An 18,272-nucleotide genomic window follows, 5' to 3' on the forward strand; every position below is an offset into this window, starting at 1 on the left:
ACCAAATTGGGCAAATCCTGAAGGGATTGCAATGGATCATTCCTTAACTTGTTCCGCTGCAAAATTATTGCGGAAAGGCTATAGAGGGAAGTTATCCAATATGGAAATTTCCCCAAATGTCCTCTTAGAAATAAGTGTCAAAGAAAACAAGGAGCGTGAGATTGTAACGTTGCTCAAATTCTCAATTGAAGAGCATAGAGCCACCCGATCTTTTCTTCTCAACTTCACAATGTAACCTCGTCAGATGGGTGAGCTTTGCTATCTCTTTCACAACAGTGCTTCTGTTGACATCATTTGCCTCTATGTAGCACTACTTCTGTAGGTGTTTCAAAAATGGAGCCTTAAATCCATGAACACAATGAAACGGATGGTAATAAAAATGCCCAGTTTCAATATAATATAACAAAAGATAGCGCAATTGCTGGAGCCTTAGAATTTCAACAGGCAACTCCGTCACAAACGTATGTTTAAGATCTAACATCTCTAGGTTTCGAAGCTTTCCAATTGAGTTTGGAAACACTTTCTGTGCGTTCCTCTCAAGCTTAGATACCTGAGATGGAATGACTTCACCACTTCCTCTGGAAATTTCAAAGAAGCACCTCTCAAATTTAAAACTTCGAGAAACCTCAGCCCACCATTAAACAATAGAGAATGGAGGATTCAGACGGGGGATCAAATACCCCAAACAAGAGGCGTCTAACTTTTTCAGGCCACCTCACGTTTCCTTCACATGTTATCGCTAGAAAGTTCTTATCTCTTGACTTCGAAAGAATAATTTCACGTAGAAGGTCATGTATATGACACTTTTCAATGCTTTTGTCATCCCTTCACTTTGTGACTTCCTCTAGTGTCTGAGATGCTTGGTATCAATTGATATTATTAATGCAGTGTGTAACTGCTCAGTGATTTAAGCGCATAATCGTTTTCATGCCAAAGTTTTGTCTTCCCATGCTTTTGTCATCCCTTCACTTTCGCCCAAGGCTGTTTGCAAAATGACAAGAGAGCGCAAAGCAGCCAAATACAAATCAAACTAAATTTCTACCGATCAACCCAATTGCTTTGCTTGCTGAGCCATGCCATCAGTAAAAGAAATGGGAGCACCAGACCCAACTACCATGCTCATGGATCCTATGATTTGTATAGAGTGAAGACAACCTGTTTTGTGGTATCAGAATCATTTATATAGGCTTACCAACCCTTGCTGGTGTAAAAGTAATTTCATTTACATTATGTTTGAATTTTGGATTTGAAAGAGAAAGGAAAATAATAAAGAAATGAATTGCTTGTCTTTTTTCTTCTTTTTTGTTTTTGGGTATGTAAGTCATAGGCTTTATACCAAAAAATTAGATATATACAATAAAAGCTCAGTAGGAGCCAAACACACCCTTCAAAGAGGGAAAGCACACCTAGCTCCTGCACGTGGTATAATCTATTAAGTAGATCTAAATAAGTACAGAGCTAAACCAAAATAAAAAACACAACTGCCACATGGTTTTTGAAACTAATGCATACATTTGCCAAACACCACTACACAGTCATACAACCTGAATGTGTAACATTGCATCAATAGCATCGCATCACCATCTATCGAAACTTTTATCATTTTGAGTCCTAGCGCTTTGCAGGTTCAAGACCTGAATTCCAGAGATCCCATTGTTGCAACAAGTGAAACCAACCCAAGCTCATGACTCACTGGAATCTGCCCAATAGACTCTAAAGCAACCAAAAACACCCCAAAGTCCCAAAGCCCCCAAATCAATTAACAAGAACATGAAAAAGAAACAGCACTAAACGTGATGATGATCCAACCTAGTCAATTAAACATTAAAAAAAAAAAAAAAAACTCTCTCTCTAGAGATAACCTCCTTTCCAATGACCATCTTTTGAGTCTCCAATCCGTACATAAGGGATGTGTTCTATTTTACAATAATCCCCACCTTGTATGTCTCGATTCAGCATAGAAATTAATCTATCAGACATGTCGGTCAGCTCAAGTAATTTAAGTTTGGATAGATGTTTAATACCATAAGGCAACTCCTCCAACAGTTCACAATTCCAGATGAATAGATCTTCAAGTCGAGACATTGTACCTTCCTCCATTGTCAACCATCTCAATCCTTTTAATCTTCCAAGGACTAAAAGCTTGAGTCTTTGAAATTTACCAGCCTTGAAACACAATCCCTCCGCTTCAAATGCTTCATTAACAAGAGAGAGAATAACCAAATTGGGCAAATCTTGAAGGCATTTCAGCGGATCATCCCTTAACTTGCTCCACCACAAACATACATTCCCGAGGCCATGAAGAGAAGTTATCCACTGTGGTAACTTCTCTAAACGTCCTTTCAAGTATAGTCGTTGAAGAAATTGAGGAGCTGGAGACAGAGATTGTAGATCAAGGATCTCATCCTGTTCTATTGAACTTACATCTAATGAGCGAAGGTTGCTTAGCTTCTCAATGGATGAGCACAAACCCACTCCATCTTCTTTTCTCAACTTCAAAATTCCCAACCTCCTTAATTGGGTGAGCCTTCCTATCTCTTTCACGATGGCGCTACCGTTGACATGGTTTGCCTCTAAGAAGCACAACTTTTGTAGGGATTGTAGGCCTCCTATCTTAGATGGTGCCTCAAAGCCATGTTTGTGGTGAAATGGAAGATAAATATGCCCAATTTCATTACGATATAGCAAAAGATGGCGCAACTTTTGGAGCCTTAGAATTTCAACGGGCAATTCCTTCACATACGTGTTTTTAAGATCTAATGTCTCTAGGTTCCAAAGCAATCCAATCGAGTTTGGAAGCACTTTCACTTTTGTTCCTCTCAAGCTTAGATACCTTAGATGGAACAATTTGACCACATCACCTGGAAATCTCTCCAAAGAAATATTTCTGAAGTCTAGAACTTTTAACAAACTCAACCCATCATTGAACAATAAATGCATGGAGGACTCAGACATGGGATCATCTACCCCAAATAAGAGTAAAGAACGCAGTTGAGAGAAACACTTGCCTTGTGGTATCTCTAGCAAAGTATTATGGATTGACAGTCGTCTAACTTTTTCAGGACACCTCACTCTTCCTTCTCTTGCAATCGTTAGAAAGTTCTGATCTTTTGACTTTGAAAGAATAATTTCACGCAAAAGGTCATGTATACGGCAACATTTAATCCTGTCATACTTGATTTTCGCTACTTGAATCAAGTTTCTATTTAGGAGCTCATAGAGGTAACCCTCAGCGACTTCCTCTAGTGTCTTCCCTTCTTGTACTTCCACAAATCCTTCTGCTATCCATAATCGAATTGAGCTCATCCATTCAATCAAATGATCCTTCGGGAAAATGCTCAAGTACAAGAGACAAGACTTCAAATAGTAAGGCAAATCATTGTAACTTAGCAGCAGTATTTTCTTCATATCACTGCCTTCAACTTCAGCACCGAGGTTGCGATTCACCAGTTCCCACTCATCTACCCTTCCTTGGTCCTTTGATGCCAACACACCAGCAATAGCCACAATTGCCAATGGCAAGCCCTCACATCTTCTTAAAATACTATTTGAAAGTTCAATTAAATGTGAAGGACAATCCTGCTCCTGAAATGTCTTCTTACAAAACAGAGTCCAAGACTCTTTTGGAGACAAAGCTTTCATTTCATAGATATAACCATGGGATTCTCTACAAGAGGTAGAAGCAACATTACCGATACGCGTTGTGAGCAACACACGGCTGCCACAGTTACTGTTTGGCAATGCAATTTTGATAGCATCCCATGCATCTATGCTCCAAATATCATCAAAAACAAGCAGATAGCTGCTTTCTTGAAGAAACTCTTTGAGCACTGCTTTCAGCTTATTGTTGTCCATGGTTTCCAACCTTTGAGGGAGAGGTTGCCTGACTTCATCAAAGAGCTGTTGAATCAAATCTTTTAGAAGCTCTTCAATCTTAAATGATTGAGAAACAGTGATCCAACCATGGTTTTGGAAATGTTTCTTCACTTCCCCATCCTCATAAACTTTCTTGATCAGGGTAGTTTTCCCTAACCCCCCCATTCCCACCACTGAAATCACTTTGAGTGGATAATCACCATCAAGGACCCAATCAATGAGTTGTTTTTTGGGTTTTTCGATGCCAACAAGCTCAGCTTCTTCTAACAAAAGTGCATCACCTCTTCGATCATAACATCCTCCATTGTTTGCCACATTGGAGGTCGAGCCTTGCTCTAAGGTCCTGAATTTGTAATTGTACCTCTGACGCCTCTGTGCAATATCGATGACTCTGGTTTTGATGTCTTTTATCTCAAAAACAATTTGACGACGAACTTTGAAGCTCTTAATTTGATAATAAATTTTGTAGACAGATTCATAGAAGAATCCATGGCGATGGTGATGAGGAGCGAAACGAACGGTGAATTGATCGAGAATGTTGTCGGTGTGATAAGCGAGGTCTCTGACTTGGTGAACCCAAGTTTGGAGCTCTGGATCAGTGTCTTCAATTGCATCAGCAACTCTCAAGAAGGCACTCATGCTCTGAAGCTCGTCTCTGATGAACACAATTTCTGCCTGAACTCCCCCCAATGATTTCAACTCTTCTTCGACCAAGCTTGAAAGCTTTTTGAGCAAGAAGGTCACTGCACTTTCTGCCATTGTTAATGGAGAGTTAGAGAGAGAGAGAGAGAGAGAGAGAGACAGAGAGAGTAGAGGAGAGAGAAGCTTCAAAGCGTGTTTGCCTACCCAATTTGACTCCAAAGCAAAAGTTGCTCTTTTGCATTGCTTACATTTTCTGTATCTATATTAGGTTATTTTCTAATAAAGATGGTCATTTTGGCATGTTTACAGTAATAAAATGTTGTAATTTTATAATTATAAGCTCTGTTATTTTACATTTTTTTTTTAAAATTTGGTTGGACGGAAAAAATAATTTTAGAAATAGTTTGAAAGATGACTTATTATTAATAATTTTGTAAATTAAATTTTAGAAAGCTTATTTTTAACTTGATCCTTTTAGTACATTGATCTTTAAAAGGTGGAAACTTTGTTTTGATTTTCAACTAAATATTAAAAAATTTAAAAATATATATTTTACATCAAAATAAACCAAGTTTTAAGCATCAACTAAAGGCCAAAATTAAAAGGGCAAATTACATATACACCTCTCGAGGTTTGGCTAAATTACAAATACCCCCCTGAGGTTTGAGAAATTACGAATTCCCCCCTGAATGCTATATTTGCATAAGAAATTAGGGGGTAATTTGTTATGAAATATAAACCTCAGGGGGTAAATTGTTATGAAAATACAAACCTCAGGGGGCGGGATGTAATTTCCGAAACCTCAGGGGGGTATCTGTAATTTAGCCAAACCTCGAGGGGTGTATATGTAATTTGCCCAAATTAAAATAAATGAATAAAAAAAATTAGGACGGTCCTTAATTCTTTAAGACAAACCACTAAACAAATAAAAATTATAGATAGAATGACCTTTGATTCTCTCGGTTCTTTCTTATCTTATTAGCTGGATGATATAAAAAAAAATGATAAATATATAAGAAAAACATTTATCATTAATGGGATCCATTATTATTATTATTATTATTATTATTACTATTATTATTATAAATAATTTACATAAAATAGTAAATAATTTATATTATCAAAATAAAATTTGTAATAAATCGCACGGATGCAACTAAAATCAGATTTGATTATAGGTTGATTCCAATTTTTTTTTTTTTTTTTTAAATCACCTCATCATTTCGAGCCCATTTTAATCATTAGTAATCAATGATTGAATTCTCACTTCTTCTTCTTTCTTTTTTTTTTTTTAACAACAATGATACATTCCACTAAAAACATCATCACTAATAGCACTAATGCATTAAAAAAGTAAAAAAAAAAAAAAAAAAACACAACTCCAAGACCAAAACATCACATCATTAATGACGAGACCCACTGTCACCTAATTAGTGGGAGCACTAATTAGTGCTCCCAAGCATTTTTCTTTTTTTAAAATCACCCCAGAAGCCCATTTTAATCATTATTAATTAATGGTTGAATTCTGTCCTCATCTGAATCTAATAGGTAAGATAAATTGGGGGATCATACCAAAGTATTAGCTAGGCATTACCTAGGCAACATAGAAAAACTCTTTACTTTTATAATTACAAAAAAATAAGTGAGAGTACTAATTAGTACTATAATTAATGATGTGATAATAAACCCCATTAGAAATGATTTGATGTTTTGATCTTGATGTTGTATTTTTTTTTTTTTATTGAATGTCATGTCATTAATGATCTTTTTAAAGTTCTAAAATTAATGATCTCTATCATTGTTGTATAATTATTTCATCCCACACAAGCCACATCATATGTCTGATTTTGATTGAAGGTGACAATACTAGTAAAATTATGAGTCGAGGAAGTACAATGCCTCTCACCATCCCAGGCAAATTTATGTGCTGCACCAACTTGATATTCATTGATTAAAACAATAAAATTTAATATTTTTTGTTAATATTTTGAAAAACAATTGGGCAAATGTCAAATGATGAATGGTGTAAAACAATACTCCAATGCTATGCTTGGTTGGGGGATTTGGATAGAGATTTGGAAAGAAAAAGAGAAAAGATATGTGAAACTATGTGAAATATAGGCATAATTTATTCACATTTTACCTACCTTTTCCATTTCTCTTTTCAAATCCTTCCCCAAATCCCCCAACCAAACACAGCATAAGGCTGTCACATAATCACTTCAATTTGGGACACAAGTCATAATTTATTTTGATTTGGTAATAATTAATTATTAATATTTTAAAACTATTCCAACAACATACATGATTCAACAATGCAATAATATTTATAGAAATGCATAATTCAATAATAATTGAAGCAATCTCTTCATAAATGGGAGAAAAGAGGGCAATAAACTCTTGACATTACTGTGAACTTCATATAGATATAATGCTGCTGCTCAGACTATTCATGTAAAAGTTTTAAAATGAGATTCTTAGTTTAGCAAGATTTAGTAAATAATTATTTCAAAAAGGAAAATAAAATACATTTGCTATTCAGCCCCTCTCTCTCTCTCTCTCTTACCCTCTTATGCTCAAATATCTATGCCACATAAATGAAAAATAAGAAAGCCTCCCTTCTCGTAATCTACAGAGACGTTATTGCTATTCTCTGTTTTTCTTCACATGCAACTTTCCATTTCTAATCCAATGAGTTGTGTCGACATAAAATTCATATCCATTTTACCAACCAAAAAAAAAGGAAAAAAACTTGATGAGGAAGCATCCTATTCCACATGCTTCTTACCTCTTGATATGATGACTTCCATAACACAGTTAATTAGCAACTCTAGACCTTTTTAAGTCCCACCAACCAACTTCAGTATTAATCTTCCAAGACAAATGCATTTGAAACCTGTAAAACAACACTAATGTTGTGTTTGGTTGAGAGATTTAAGGAAGGATTTGGAAAGAGAAATGAAAAAGGTAGAGAAATGTGAACAAAACATATCTATATTTCACCTAATTTCACACACTTTTTCCCTTTCCCTTTCCAAATCCCACCCCAAATCCTCCAACCAAACACAACGTAAGTACCTTTAGTATGAATACAATTTCAATGACTATAAACATAATTCTTATACAAAAAAATAAAAAATTGGCCAAAAATAAACATACTACAAACTCCAAAAAGCAGCAGTCAGGCTGTAATGCTCCAAGGGAGAAAAAATATGAAAAAAACTCAAAACACCATTGAGATAATACTGACCATTCGAACATATTTTCAGGCACTACATATGTAAACCATTAAAGCTAAGTTTTTGAAGTAAAAAGGAAAAAGATTCAGAATTGTAAGTGAAGCTCATCAATTTTTCTACTTGGGCGATCCATATGTCTTACATTTATTTATCAAAAACAAAAAGGTCTTTTGTTACTCATCAAAGAATGCAAATGTCAAGCCTATTATCTTCTTCTAATGAAAACGAAAACCACTAATACAGTAGTAGTTGTCAATTTATAACCACTGGAGAGAACTTTCATTTCACAGATTCTTGTCAATTTACGCATTTTGGATATGATTCTTTCAAAAAATTCCTCGATCATTAGAAAAGGTTGCTGCTAGAGCACTAAGGGATTTTTGGTTATGAAGTCAAGAACATAAATCAACATAGAAATTTGGTATAATTTCACGTATCCCATAAATAGGTAAGTTGTGTTATTGAGTAAAAATCCAATTTTATTCAAGAAAAGACCCCAAGGGAATATTAACTGAAGCCTTCTATATACATGGCATTTTAAAGGAATTACCTCTATTACATGTATATATTGCAGTTTGGATCCCATGAAATGACTATTTTGGGAAATCAAATTGAGTAATGTTTACAAGTGACACTGTAATATAACGAAAAAAAAAATATTCTATGAAACTAACTTCAAGACTGCGATCACAATTGATTGTGTAACATAAGATGCCACATATTTTCAAATTGTGAGCAACATTGAACGATTGCCCATGTGAATGGCTTCTAAGGGAGACCCCACAATCCACTAGGAAAAGAAATGAAGACAAATGAAAGGGGCAAAAAGAAAAGGTAAATATTTATAAATATATATATATATATATATGTATATGACTAAAGGAATAAATTATTAAGTAAAGACGCAGAACCTACTTTACTGCGATCAAACCGATCCTCATCAGTTTGCAAGCTCTTAAGATCAGAATTCCCGTATCTTGAAGCCGCAAAAATATATGATAGAACAACTGCAACAAGGACACTAAACACCATGGCAAACAGCTGGAAGTTAGCAAGCAACTCGCCTCGGACCTGGTAGTCCGTTGAATGGCATGAGATTGCATTTTCCTTAAGTTGACAACCATCAGGCATCATGGGGCCATAGAGAGTGAATGCAGTCTGATAGAACCAGAGGCCTTGGAGTGTTATTGCAATGCCACTACACAAATCAACAGGGAAGCTGGTCGGTAAGAAAGCTCCGGTAACAGTCGCTAAAATGCAGAAGCCTATTAGTAGGACGAGAAGAAGGTGATAGTATCCCTCAAGGCCTTGGTGACTTGTTGAGTGAAAGTAGAACAGGAGATACTCTGCGCAGAATGCTGTGGCAGCGATCAAGCACAGAGCTCCTTCTGGCAAGGGAAGAATGCTGAATAATGAAAATGTGTTAGTCTTTATTTTGAAATCAAAATCTAGTTATCAAAAATGGGTTGTCATAAATCATATCGCGAGAAAAGGGCTCTAACATAATGGTGGGTGAACTCTTTAACTAGCGACAGAAATGAAAGCACTATATAATACGGATGTGTACAAGCAAAGTTTAAGAAGATTTATCAAATATTTAATTAGATATAATGAATGGCCTTATGCCCATTGCCCTCTAATCCTTAAAATTACAAAAAGGAAAACAATAATTATTTTACTTTTATTTAACCTGAAAAGGTACAGAAATTTGTTTGGCTTTCATTACAAAGCCATATGTGTTTGCTATATACAATGGTTGGTTTTGTGGGGACTGGATGGAGTAAGGTAGTCCCATTCCTTAAAGGAAGCAGCTAGTATCGAACTAGAAAGAAAGAAAGAATGGAATCTCCTGAACTAGACTAAGCACTCTTATCATTTTCAATAGGGGCATAAGAGAAACATCTTGTCGGGTTTTCTAAAATTTTCTCAGATATGAACCTTCTATCAATTGATTCGCATTCAAACTGGACAAGTAATTATAAGTTTTTGCACACATTTCATACAATAATTTAGCCAAATGTGGGAGGTGGAATTATTTGATTCCCATGAGGTAAAACATGAGTGTACAGTTCAGACTTGGTAAATTAGAAAGGATATCGATCTGAAAATATTACAAGAACAATTGTACCCTTCATAATTACTAGGAGATGCTTTTCACTTTGATATTCCTAAGAAACAGGTTTCGTAAATTTCTAATAAGGTATCACTATCGTCTTATAAAAGCAAATATTGATCTGATTTCAATAAAGATTGTACTAAATACACAAGGCTACTACTTAACAGTATGGTCTGGGAAGTAATAGGTAGACAATCTTACCCCTTTCTTTTCTTTTCTTTTTTTGAAGAGGCTTATTCTAGTGACTCAAACCCACACCACAATGTTGGGGGCAGATTGTTGGATAGCTTGATATATATTGGGCTAAGTTCCTATAACACTTGCCATCACACAATGTCTTGCCCTCTATTCTCCAAAGCAATTATAACATAAATAGATGCATCTAGAGGAAATTTAAGGCACCATTTCTTTTTAACAAATACGACCTTTATGGAAAAATTAAGTGCTAAATTGCATTCCATCAGATATTCTGAATCTCTGATATAGTTGTGAGGTTACCCAAAAACCCCATTGGACAAGCTAAAAGTAAGCAAAAAATCCTGTAAACAATGCAAAAGTATGCACACACAGAGGAGAGAGAGAGAGAGGAACTAATGGATTCAAAATACGCAACTTCCAATATAAAATGGCAAAATGGCATGCATCGGACCCTACCATTCTCTAATCATTCTCGTTGGTTGTCCCCTTTACAGCATGAAAGAAATGCAAATCAAATTTTTTGTAATGATATTGTTGGCAATTTTGAGGGCAGTCATTGGAATTTCAGCATCCTATATTTTCCAACATGACTTTAAAATCTTATATCTCCATCCATATAATTTATGCCTACACAATTTTCCCTCTAGTTCCGTTGCTAATAAAGGGTGAGAAAATGACATAAAACATAAATTTCTATAACCTGTGTAGTTTCCACTGTTTTAGCTTCCCAAATGTGAAAATCTCAACTCAAGCAACCCAAAGTTGTATTTGTCCAAGCATAGTGCATATTTAGTAACTTTAGTATGATGAATAAAATCAAGGACCCAAACTACTGTTTTTATTTCCTATACTATTCACAGAACTAAACAGATTATGTAAAACAAAATAGAGAGAATGTTCGGGAACAGAAAGACTGACCCTTTTTTTTCTGAGAGCAGAGTGACCACACCGAAGATGAAGAACATTAGAAGCATTCCAGAGTGCTCAAAATCGTTCATGTGAGATGGGTTCAAGACACCATTGACAAAGAACTTGAGGTGTGTAGAATACAAAAGTTCTATGCACATATCGATAAAAGCACCAATTGCTATAATATAAAGCTCCAAATACTTAAGCCAACCATCACAACCCGGTACCGGATTCCAAACCCTTACCCGAAACGATTTAGGATCCGATGCATACCGAAACACCGAGCACCAAACGTGCCACACACCAACCAGAAGAAACAAAGTTCCTGGAAGAACATGCCCCTTGAAAGACCCCATCTTTGTCTCTCTTTTCAAGACTCCCTCTTTCTCTCTCCTTCTCTTCAAACACAAAACCCAGAATTGAATTTTCCTCTAATATCTATTTTCTTGAAAACCAAACAACAGTGAATCTTTACAGGCGCGACCTTTTCTTGGAACCAAACAATCAATTCCTGTTCCAAAGAAAGTCGTAATTTTCCATCAAATTACTTTGCTAAAGCACTTTGTTGAAACAATACTTTAAAAATTGATGAAATTGAGGAAGTTTCGTAAACCCTTTCAAAGACTCTGCACCAATTATCATATCATCTTATCTAATTTCTAGAAAAGTCAAAATCAGAGTTTAAATTCAACAATGAAAACACGGATACAAAAAAAGTCAATAACGGAAGCTGGAAAAAGGACCTATCGGTGGCAATATCGTAAATAAAAAAAAAAAGCACAGATCTTCAACTAGTGAAGCCATGAACAGAGCAGTAGAGAACCACCATGAACATATATATACATATAGATGGAGAGAGATAGTATTGATGAGTGGTTAAGGGGTGTTGATTGTACGTACTTACAATTTTTTTATTTGATTTTCGTTGGCGAATAATTTTGATTCTCGTTTGATTACTATCCAAAAGCAAAGTTATCAAAATCAGAGATAAAAAAGAAATTGAAAGAGAGAGATTGAAAAGGTAGTGGTGATTACAAAGGGTGGAAGTGGGGGGATCAGATCCCTATCGGGGGTCCCGTTTGAATAGGAAAAATATATATATATTTACCGATGAATCTCGCTTCACAAATAAATATTTTAATTAGTTCTAAATTTTTTTTATTAATCTGTTAAGTTCTATTAATAAATAATTTTTTTTCGTGTGTCTTATTTTTTATTTTGGTATATAATTATGTTCTTTTATTAATATGACAGGTATGATGTGATATTTCAATGTGACAAGTATTAATATGATACTCTAACAATGTGACACTCCAAAAAAATTAAAAACTCATTAATGTACTTTTTCTAAATGAAACAACGTGACGGGTATGATGTGACACTTTAAAATTTTTACTCCAAAAAAAATAATAACTCCTTAGTGTAGTTTTTTCAAATGTGACAACATGACATGTATGATGTGATACTTCAAAAAAAGTAATAACTTCTTATTGTATTTTTTTCAAATGTGACAACGTAATAGGTATGATGTGACACTTCAAAAAAAATAAAAACTCATCAGTATATTTTTTCAAACGTGACAGATATGATGTGATACTCTACTTTTTTCAAATGTGACAACGCGACAAGTATTATGTGACACTTCAAAAAAAAATAATAACTCCTTAGTGTAATTTTTTGAAACGTGCCAATGTGGCAGACATGAGGTGACACTTCAAAAAAATAAAAACTCCTTAGTATACTTTTCTCAAATGTGATAAGTATGATGTGACATTCTAAAAAAAATTAAAAACTCTTTAGTATACTTTTTTCAAACCTAACATGTGATACTCCAACGCGGCGAGTATGATGTCACACTCTAAAAAAAATTAAAAACTCTTTATGTACTTTTTCGAAATGTGATACTTTAACGTGGCGGGTATAATGTGATACTAAAAAAAAAATTTAGTATACTTTTTTCAAATGTGACACTCCAATGTGGCGGGTAAATGAGCCATTATACATCCATAATAACTAAATGAATCACAAGAAAAAATATGGGACTATATAGATTATAAGTCCAAAACATAGGATTTATTGGTCAATCTCCAAAATATATATATATATATATATATATATATTAGAAACAATTTTAGGACTGTTGTGTGTTTAAAAATGTATAAAAAATATATTCAAATATGTAAAAATATTTTATAAGGGTCTTGTTAACAAGTATTTTAAGGTACAAGAAAAAGACTACATAAGTGTAGAATCCAATACATTGCTGGATGAAGAGGGTACTTAGGATATGAATGTCTTAATCTCAAAAATTCTCAGTGGCCCTTGACTGTGTGCTCAAAGTTAATCTGTCGCATTTTGTTACCTTCCCTGATACTCCTCATTGGAGGGGATCCATCGGGGGAGGTTTCTCTACTGTTACTGCATATAATATTGTTTCTAATCAAGTGGATGGAAGTATAGATCTTGAGTGGGTGCGGAAGTTAAAACTTCCACAAAAACTTAAAAGTTTTTTGTGACTGATTTTTATTATAAGGCTTCTCCCCAATGATATGAGACTGAAAAGAGGGTTGACTGATATTGCTAAATGTCCTAGGTGTGGGTTCCACACTGAAGACATTGAACATCTTTTTTGTAGCTATATGGTATCCAACACTGTTTGGAGCAGTGTGGCTAGAACTCATTGGCTATCCTTAGATAGTCAGTTGAGTCTCAACTCTTGGCTTAAAAAGAATTTGAAAGCCCAGCAATGCACTGATCCTTATTGGAACTGTATGTTTGCTACCTCTCTTTGGCAAATTTGGAAAGATAGGAACAAAAAAGTTTTTGAATATGTGGATCCCACTTTACAAAACACTTTACACCTTATACATATCTATGCTACCGAGATACATTAAGCTTTTCTCATGAATTTTACTTCACACACATCCACCTTTGCTTACTCATTGGTCTTATCCTTCTTCAGGTAAAATTAAACTCAATACAGATGGGTGTGCACGTGGCAATCCAAGAGAAGGAGGTTTCAGCGGAGCCTTCCGCGATGAAGTGGGAACCTAGCTGTATGGTTTCTTTGGGAAGCTTGAGAACTATTTTAGCCTCGAAGTTGAAATTTGGGGCATTTACTGTGGTTTTACAATTGTTTTGGAGAAAGGGCTTTGAGAAGTTATCATCGAAACTAATTTCACTATGGCTGAAGAGCTGCTTACTAAAGGCCTTCCTCCTAATTGCCCGTACCATAGCATTGTAGAGGACTCACATCACCTGATACAGTGTTGTAGCAGCACCATTCAACACATAATGCGAGAAGCCAATCAATGTGTAGACAAGCTTGCAAAAATGGGAGCTGATCAATCTGAGTTGCTGATGGTTGTGGAGGAACCACCTGTTGAAGTGCGAAGCCAAATCCTTGTTGATATGGTGGGAGTGGCATACAAGAGGCTCTAAGTCTATGTTCACATCCCTGGCTTCTTATCTGTTTGTTTGTTGTTGTTTCTTTGCTTTTGTTTTTCTTGCTCTGTTGTTTCTTTTTTCCCTTTCTGATGTACCAAACAAACAAAAAAACAAAAAAATACACTTTTCAATAGTTTTATAATACTTTTCACTCAATACCAGTGTTTTTTAAGGCAAAAAGCGAACCAAGGCGACAAGATCTCCTAATGCCTAAGGGCGAGGCGATAAGACGAGGCGAGAGCTTCATCGAATTGAGACGACCAGAAATGATATTTTTTTAAAATAAATGGTACAGACAAAAATATAAATATTTTCAAGAACCATCATTCAGTTATTTTTTCAGCAAAATAATTGAAAATTTTCAGCAAAATTACTTGAAATTTTTTCAGCAAAATAATTAAAAATTTTCAGCAAAATTAATTGAAATTTTTCAGCAAAATAATTAAAATTTCAGCAAAATAATTGAAATTTTTCAGCAAAATTAATTGATATTTTTTCACCAAAATAATTAAAATTTCACCAAAATAATTATACAATTAACATAGCAAAATAATTGTAAAATAACACAAAAAAATAATTAAACAAATTAATTGAAAAAAAAATTCTGATGGAAAAAAAATAACACAAAAAAATAATTAAACAAATTAAAATAACCAGGAAAAAAGGGGGGCAACAGTGTTCTTGAAGACGAAGAAAAAAATAAAGAAAGGAAGAAGGGCAGTGTTGAAGAAAGGAAGAAGAAGAAAAGAAGATGAATCAGCAGCAGAAGAAGAGGACGAAGGGAAGAAAGGAGAAAGGAAGAAGAAGAAGAAGAAGAAGAGCAAGAACTTACCTCTGTTAGTTGACTGGAACGACGTCCGAAGAAGGAAGAAGAAGACCCAGGTGAAGTTGACTTCGAGTATGCCTTTTCAATGTTGACTAGAATGAAGTCGACTTAGGGTTTCGACTTCTTATTTAGTAGAAAGCAATTATAAAGTGCAACGCATGTCCTTAAATTGCACAAAAGTCATCCAAATGAAGGACCCAGATGATTCGAAATGAAATCAGGCAAAAATCTGGTGAAGCATCACTTCGTTTCGCCTCTCGATTCATCGCCTAAGCCTCGCTTCATGCGTTTCTCCTTCGCCTCACCATTTCGCCTCGCCTCACTGTGCATGAAGCGTTACAGTCTCGCCTCGCTTCGCTTCGCTTAGCGCTTAGGCGCGCCTCTGATAACACTGCTCAATACATTTTTTCACTATCTTCAAAACACTTTTTATATTAATTCTAATATTAAACAAGGGGTACTTGTTAGCATTTGTTTTATTTTTTTAGAGAAATTACAATTAAGTGGTGTTTTAAAAAATATTTACAAATACATGAAATAGTTTAGAATTTTAATTATTAATTTTCATATGTGTACATTTTTTTTTCCCTATGTCTATACTGAATAATAATTTCCTCTATTTTTCATAAGTAAAAATAATAATTTATTTAATAATTGTTATAAAAATAATTATTAAAGAGAAATTTTGTAAATGAGTTTTGTTACGGGGGATTTGGTCAAAATCTCCTCATAATAAAACTTCAATGCATTAAAAAGAAGTACAAAAAAATTTCTTAAAAAGTTCAACACATATTACTATTACTAAAATATTAAACTTTAAAACAATATAACTTTTGATCTACATGTCGATTTTTAATAAAATTAGTATTTTTAGAATTCTCTCATCAAGTTCTATCAAATAAGATTCATGTTAACTATGAAATTCTTAAAAAAAAAAATATTATTATTACCATCGAAATTGATGAAACAGTAACATGTTATTCTGTTTGACAGTAATATGTTATTTTGGTTTACAATAACATGTTCCTCTAGCAATATTGTCTAAGAAAAAAATAAAATATTTTATTTTGTCCTTACTCAATTATGCGTTTTCTCCTTAAAGGGTTTATGAAGTAAAATAAATTGGGCAGTTATTTTCACCAAATAAGGGTCCAATGGAAAGATTTTGACTAAATTTTTCTTTTTTTGTTATTTTTATTTTTTTGAATATCTACTTTTTAATATATTTTTACTATTATAATTTTACTCCATAAATTTTATTTCCATCCTAACCTCTCGCACCCTAATCTTAAACCATCCATTACCAGTAACTTCGGTCTCTTCATGTCCATTTTCCAACTTTGCACTATCTAACAACTGTCCATTTTCACCCACTCTTTTTCAATTGGTCTTTGCCACCCATCATACCACCTTTCTAACTTCTCTCTTTTCTTTTTCCTTTCTTTCATTTAGTCGATTTATTTTACTTTTAATCAAAAGTGATGCAACTAGAGGATAAAAAGGTTACGATGGCGTGATGAAGATAAAAGAGATTATTGAGGTTGCTGAGGTAGGGATCGTGGAGGTGGAGGTTAGAAGAATGACTAGAGAGAAAGGAAAAGTTAAGGTTATGTTTGATTGGAGGATTTTGGAAAGGATTTGAAAAAGAAAAAAGAAACTGTGTGTGAAATTAGGTGAAATGTAAGTATATTTTATTCATATTTCACCTACATTTTTCTTTTCTCTTTTCAAATCTCTCAACTAAGCATAGTCTAAGAATAGCGCTAGAAGTGGAAAGGGACACGTTTGTTTTCAGAGGTAGAATAGAGGGAATTCATAGTGAGGGGAGAGGAGAATTGATAGTAAGGGGATTAAGTAAAATTGTATTTGTTTTGATAATAGTTGTTGGTGTATGGATTGTTAAATTATTTTTATATAAAATGTACGGGAAAGAAATATACCTTCTCGTATAATCCTGTTGACCAAGTCTGCTCCTCCGTATGTCGTCGCTTTACCACCTGAAAACACAAACGTGAGTTAGCCGGCGGGTGTGTGCCGGAAACCTCTCCGATGCCTAAGTCAGCAAACCAAACTTGACAAATAGACAAAGCTCTGTGTATTCAGAAAGCAAAATTGTGTGTTACCTCCCCAAAGGTGATGTTTGTGAGCTTTTATAGGTTTCGTGTGACACAATCCTAGTAGGACTTCTACTCCTCCATGCAGAGTCCTCCTAGGATTCATACTCCTGAAAGATAATGCTTATCCTTCAACACCCCCCTCACTGCTTAAACCAAGTGAGATGGTTTTTATCATGGCCGAACTACAGCATGACCGAAATAATTATGGCTATGCCGAGTCACAGATTAGGCCGTACTATCATTAGTCCAGTTCTTCCTTTCGTTACACCTTATCTCGGTTCTCTCATGCAGGAACCACGGTGTGTTTAGACCGAGCTACCAAGCAACAAGCTTCTGGCCGTTTTAGCCACAATACGTTATAACCGGACTAACTCTGAGACCGACCTAACTACAAGTTGCTTCCGGACCGAAGTAACCTTACATTTCTTCTAGGCCGGAGTAATCTTTTACCTCTCTTGGGCCGGAGTAATCTTTTACCTCACTAGGGCCTGAGTAATCTTACAGCCTTTTTACCCAGCCGTTCGTACTTTGGGCCATAATGACAATCATATAGCTCGGCCCAATTTTCACAAAAATTACCCTCTCATAAAATAAGAAAACATATAAAAAAATATAAAAAATTAAACATTAATGTTAAAAAAAAAATACCCAACATGTAAAAAAAATAAAAAAATTTCAGAAAAAAATAAAACAATGATTTTTACTTAACAAACAATGAAAAAAAATTAAACATTAATGTTCAAAAAAAATTTCCAACATGTAAAAAAAATAATCCGGCGGATTATTTTTCTAATACCACATTCACTTCTTCCATTCCAATCTCTCTTTTAAGGCCTATTCTAATCCCAAGGAATCCCCTCTACATCTCTCAAAATAAACATAACACATAATAAGTCTTATCA

General features: G+C 34.5%; 2 protein-coding genes across 4 annotated transcripts; both read right to left on the bottom strand.

Annotated features, from left to right (window-relative positions):
* Positions 1-1,329: 1,329 nt before the first annotated feature.
* On the bottom strand, positions 1,330-4,830 carry LOC145788835 (disease resistance protein RPM1-like). Its single transcript, XM_082901902.1, has one exon. The coding sequence runs from the start codon at positions 4,633-4,635 to the stop codon at positions 1,852-1,854; it is 2,784 nt and encodes a 927-aa protein (XP_082758028.1). The 5' UTR covers positions 4,636-4,830; the 3' UTR covers positions 1,330-1,851.
* A 2,169-nt stretch (positions 4,831-6,999) lies between these two features.
* LOC114321762 (uncharacterized) lies at positions 7,000-12,077 on the bottom strand. 3 transcript variants are annotated; one of them, XM_028268972.2, is made up of 4 exons: positions 11,881-12,077; positions 10,990-11,491; positions 8,673-9,162; positions 7,000-7,414 (listed from the first exon to the last, which is right to left on the bottom strand). In XM_028268972.2, the coding sequence occupies exons 2-4, from the start codon at positions 11,334-11,336 to the stop codon at positions 7,385-7,387; spliced, it is 867 nt and encodes a 288-aa protein (XP_028124773.2). In that variant the 5' UTR covers positions 11,337-11,491; positions 11,881-12,077; the 3' UTR covers positions 7,000-7,384. The 3 variants fall into 3 exon arrangements, with proteins under 3 accessions (XP_028124773.2, XP_028124774.2, XP_028124775.2); XM_028268973.2 differs by having other exon boundaries at positions 11,885-12,074; XM_028268974.2 differs by having other exon boundaries at positions 11,724-11,904.
* Between the last annotated feature and the right edge of the window lie 6,195 nt (positions 12,078-18,272).

This window comes from Camellia sinensis, chromosome 13 (genome assembly GCF_055761805.1).
Source record: "Camellia sinensis isolate YWXY chromosome 13, ASM5576180v1, whole genome shotgun sequence".
In the NCBI taxonomy this organism is placed as follows: Eukaryota; Viridiplantae; Streptophyta; class Magnoliopsida; order Ericales; family Theaceae; genus Camellia; species Camellia sinensis.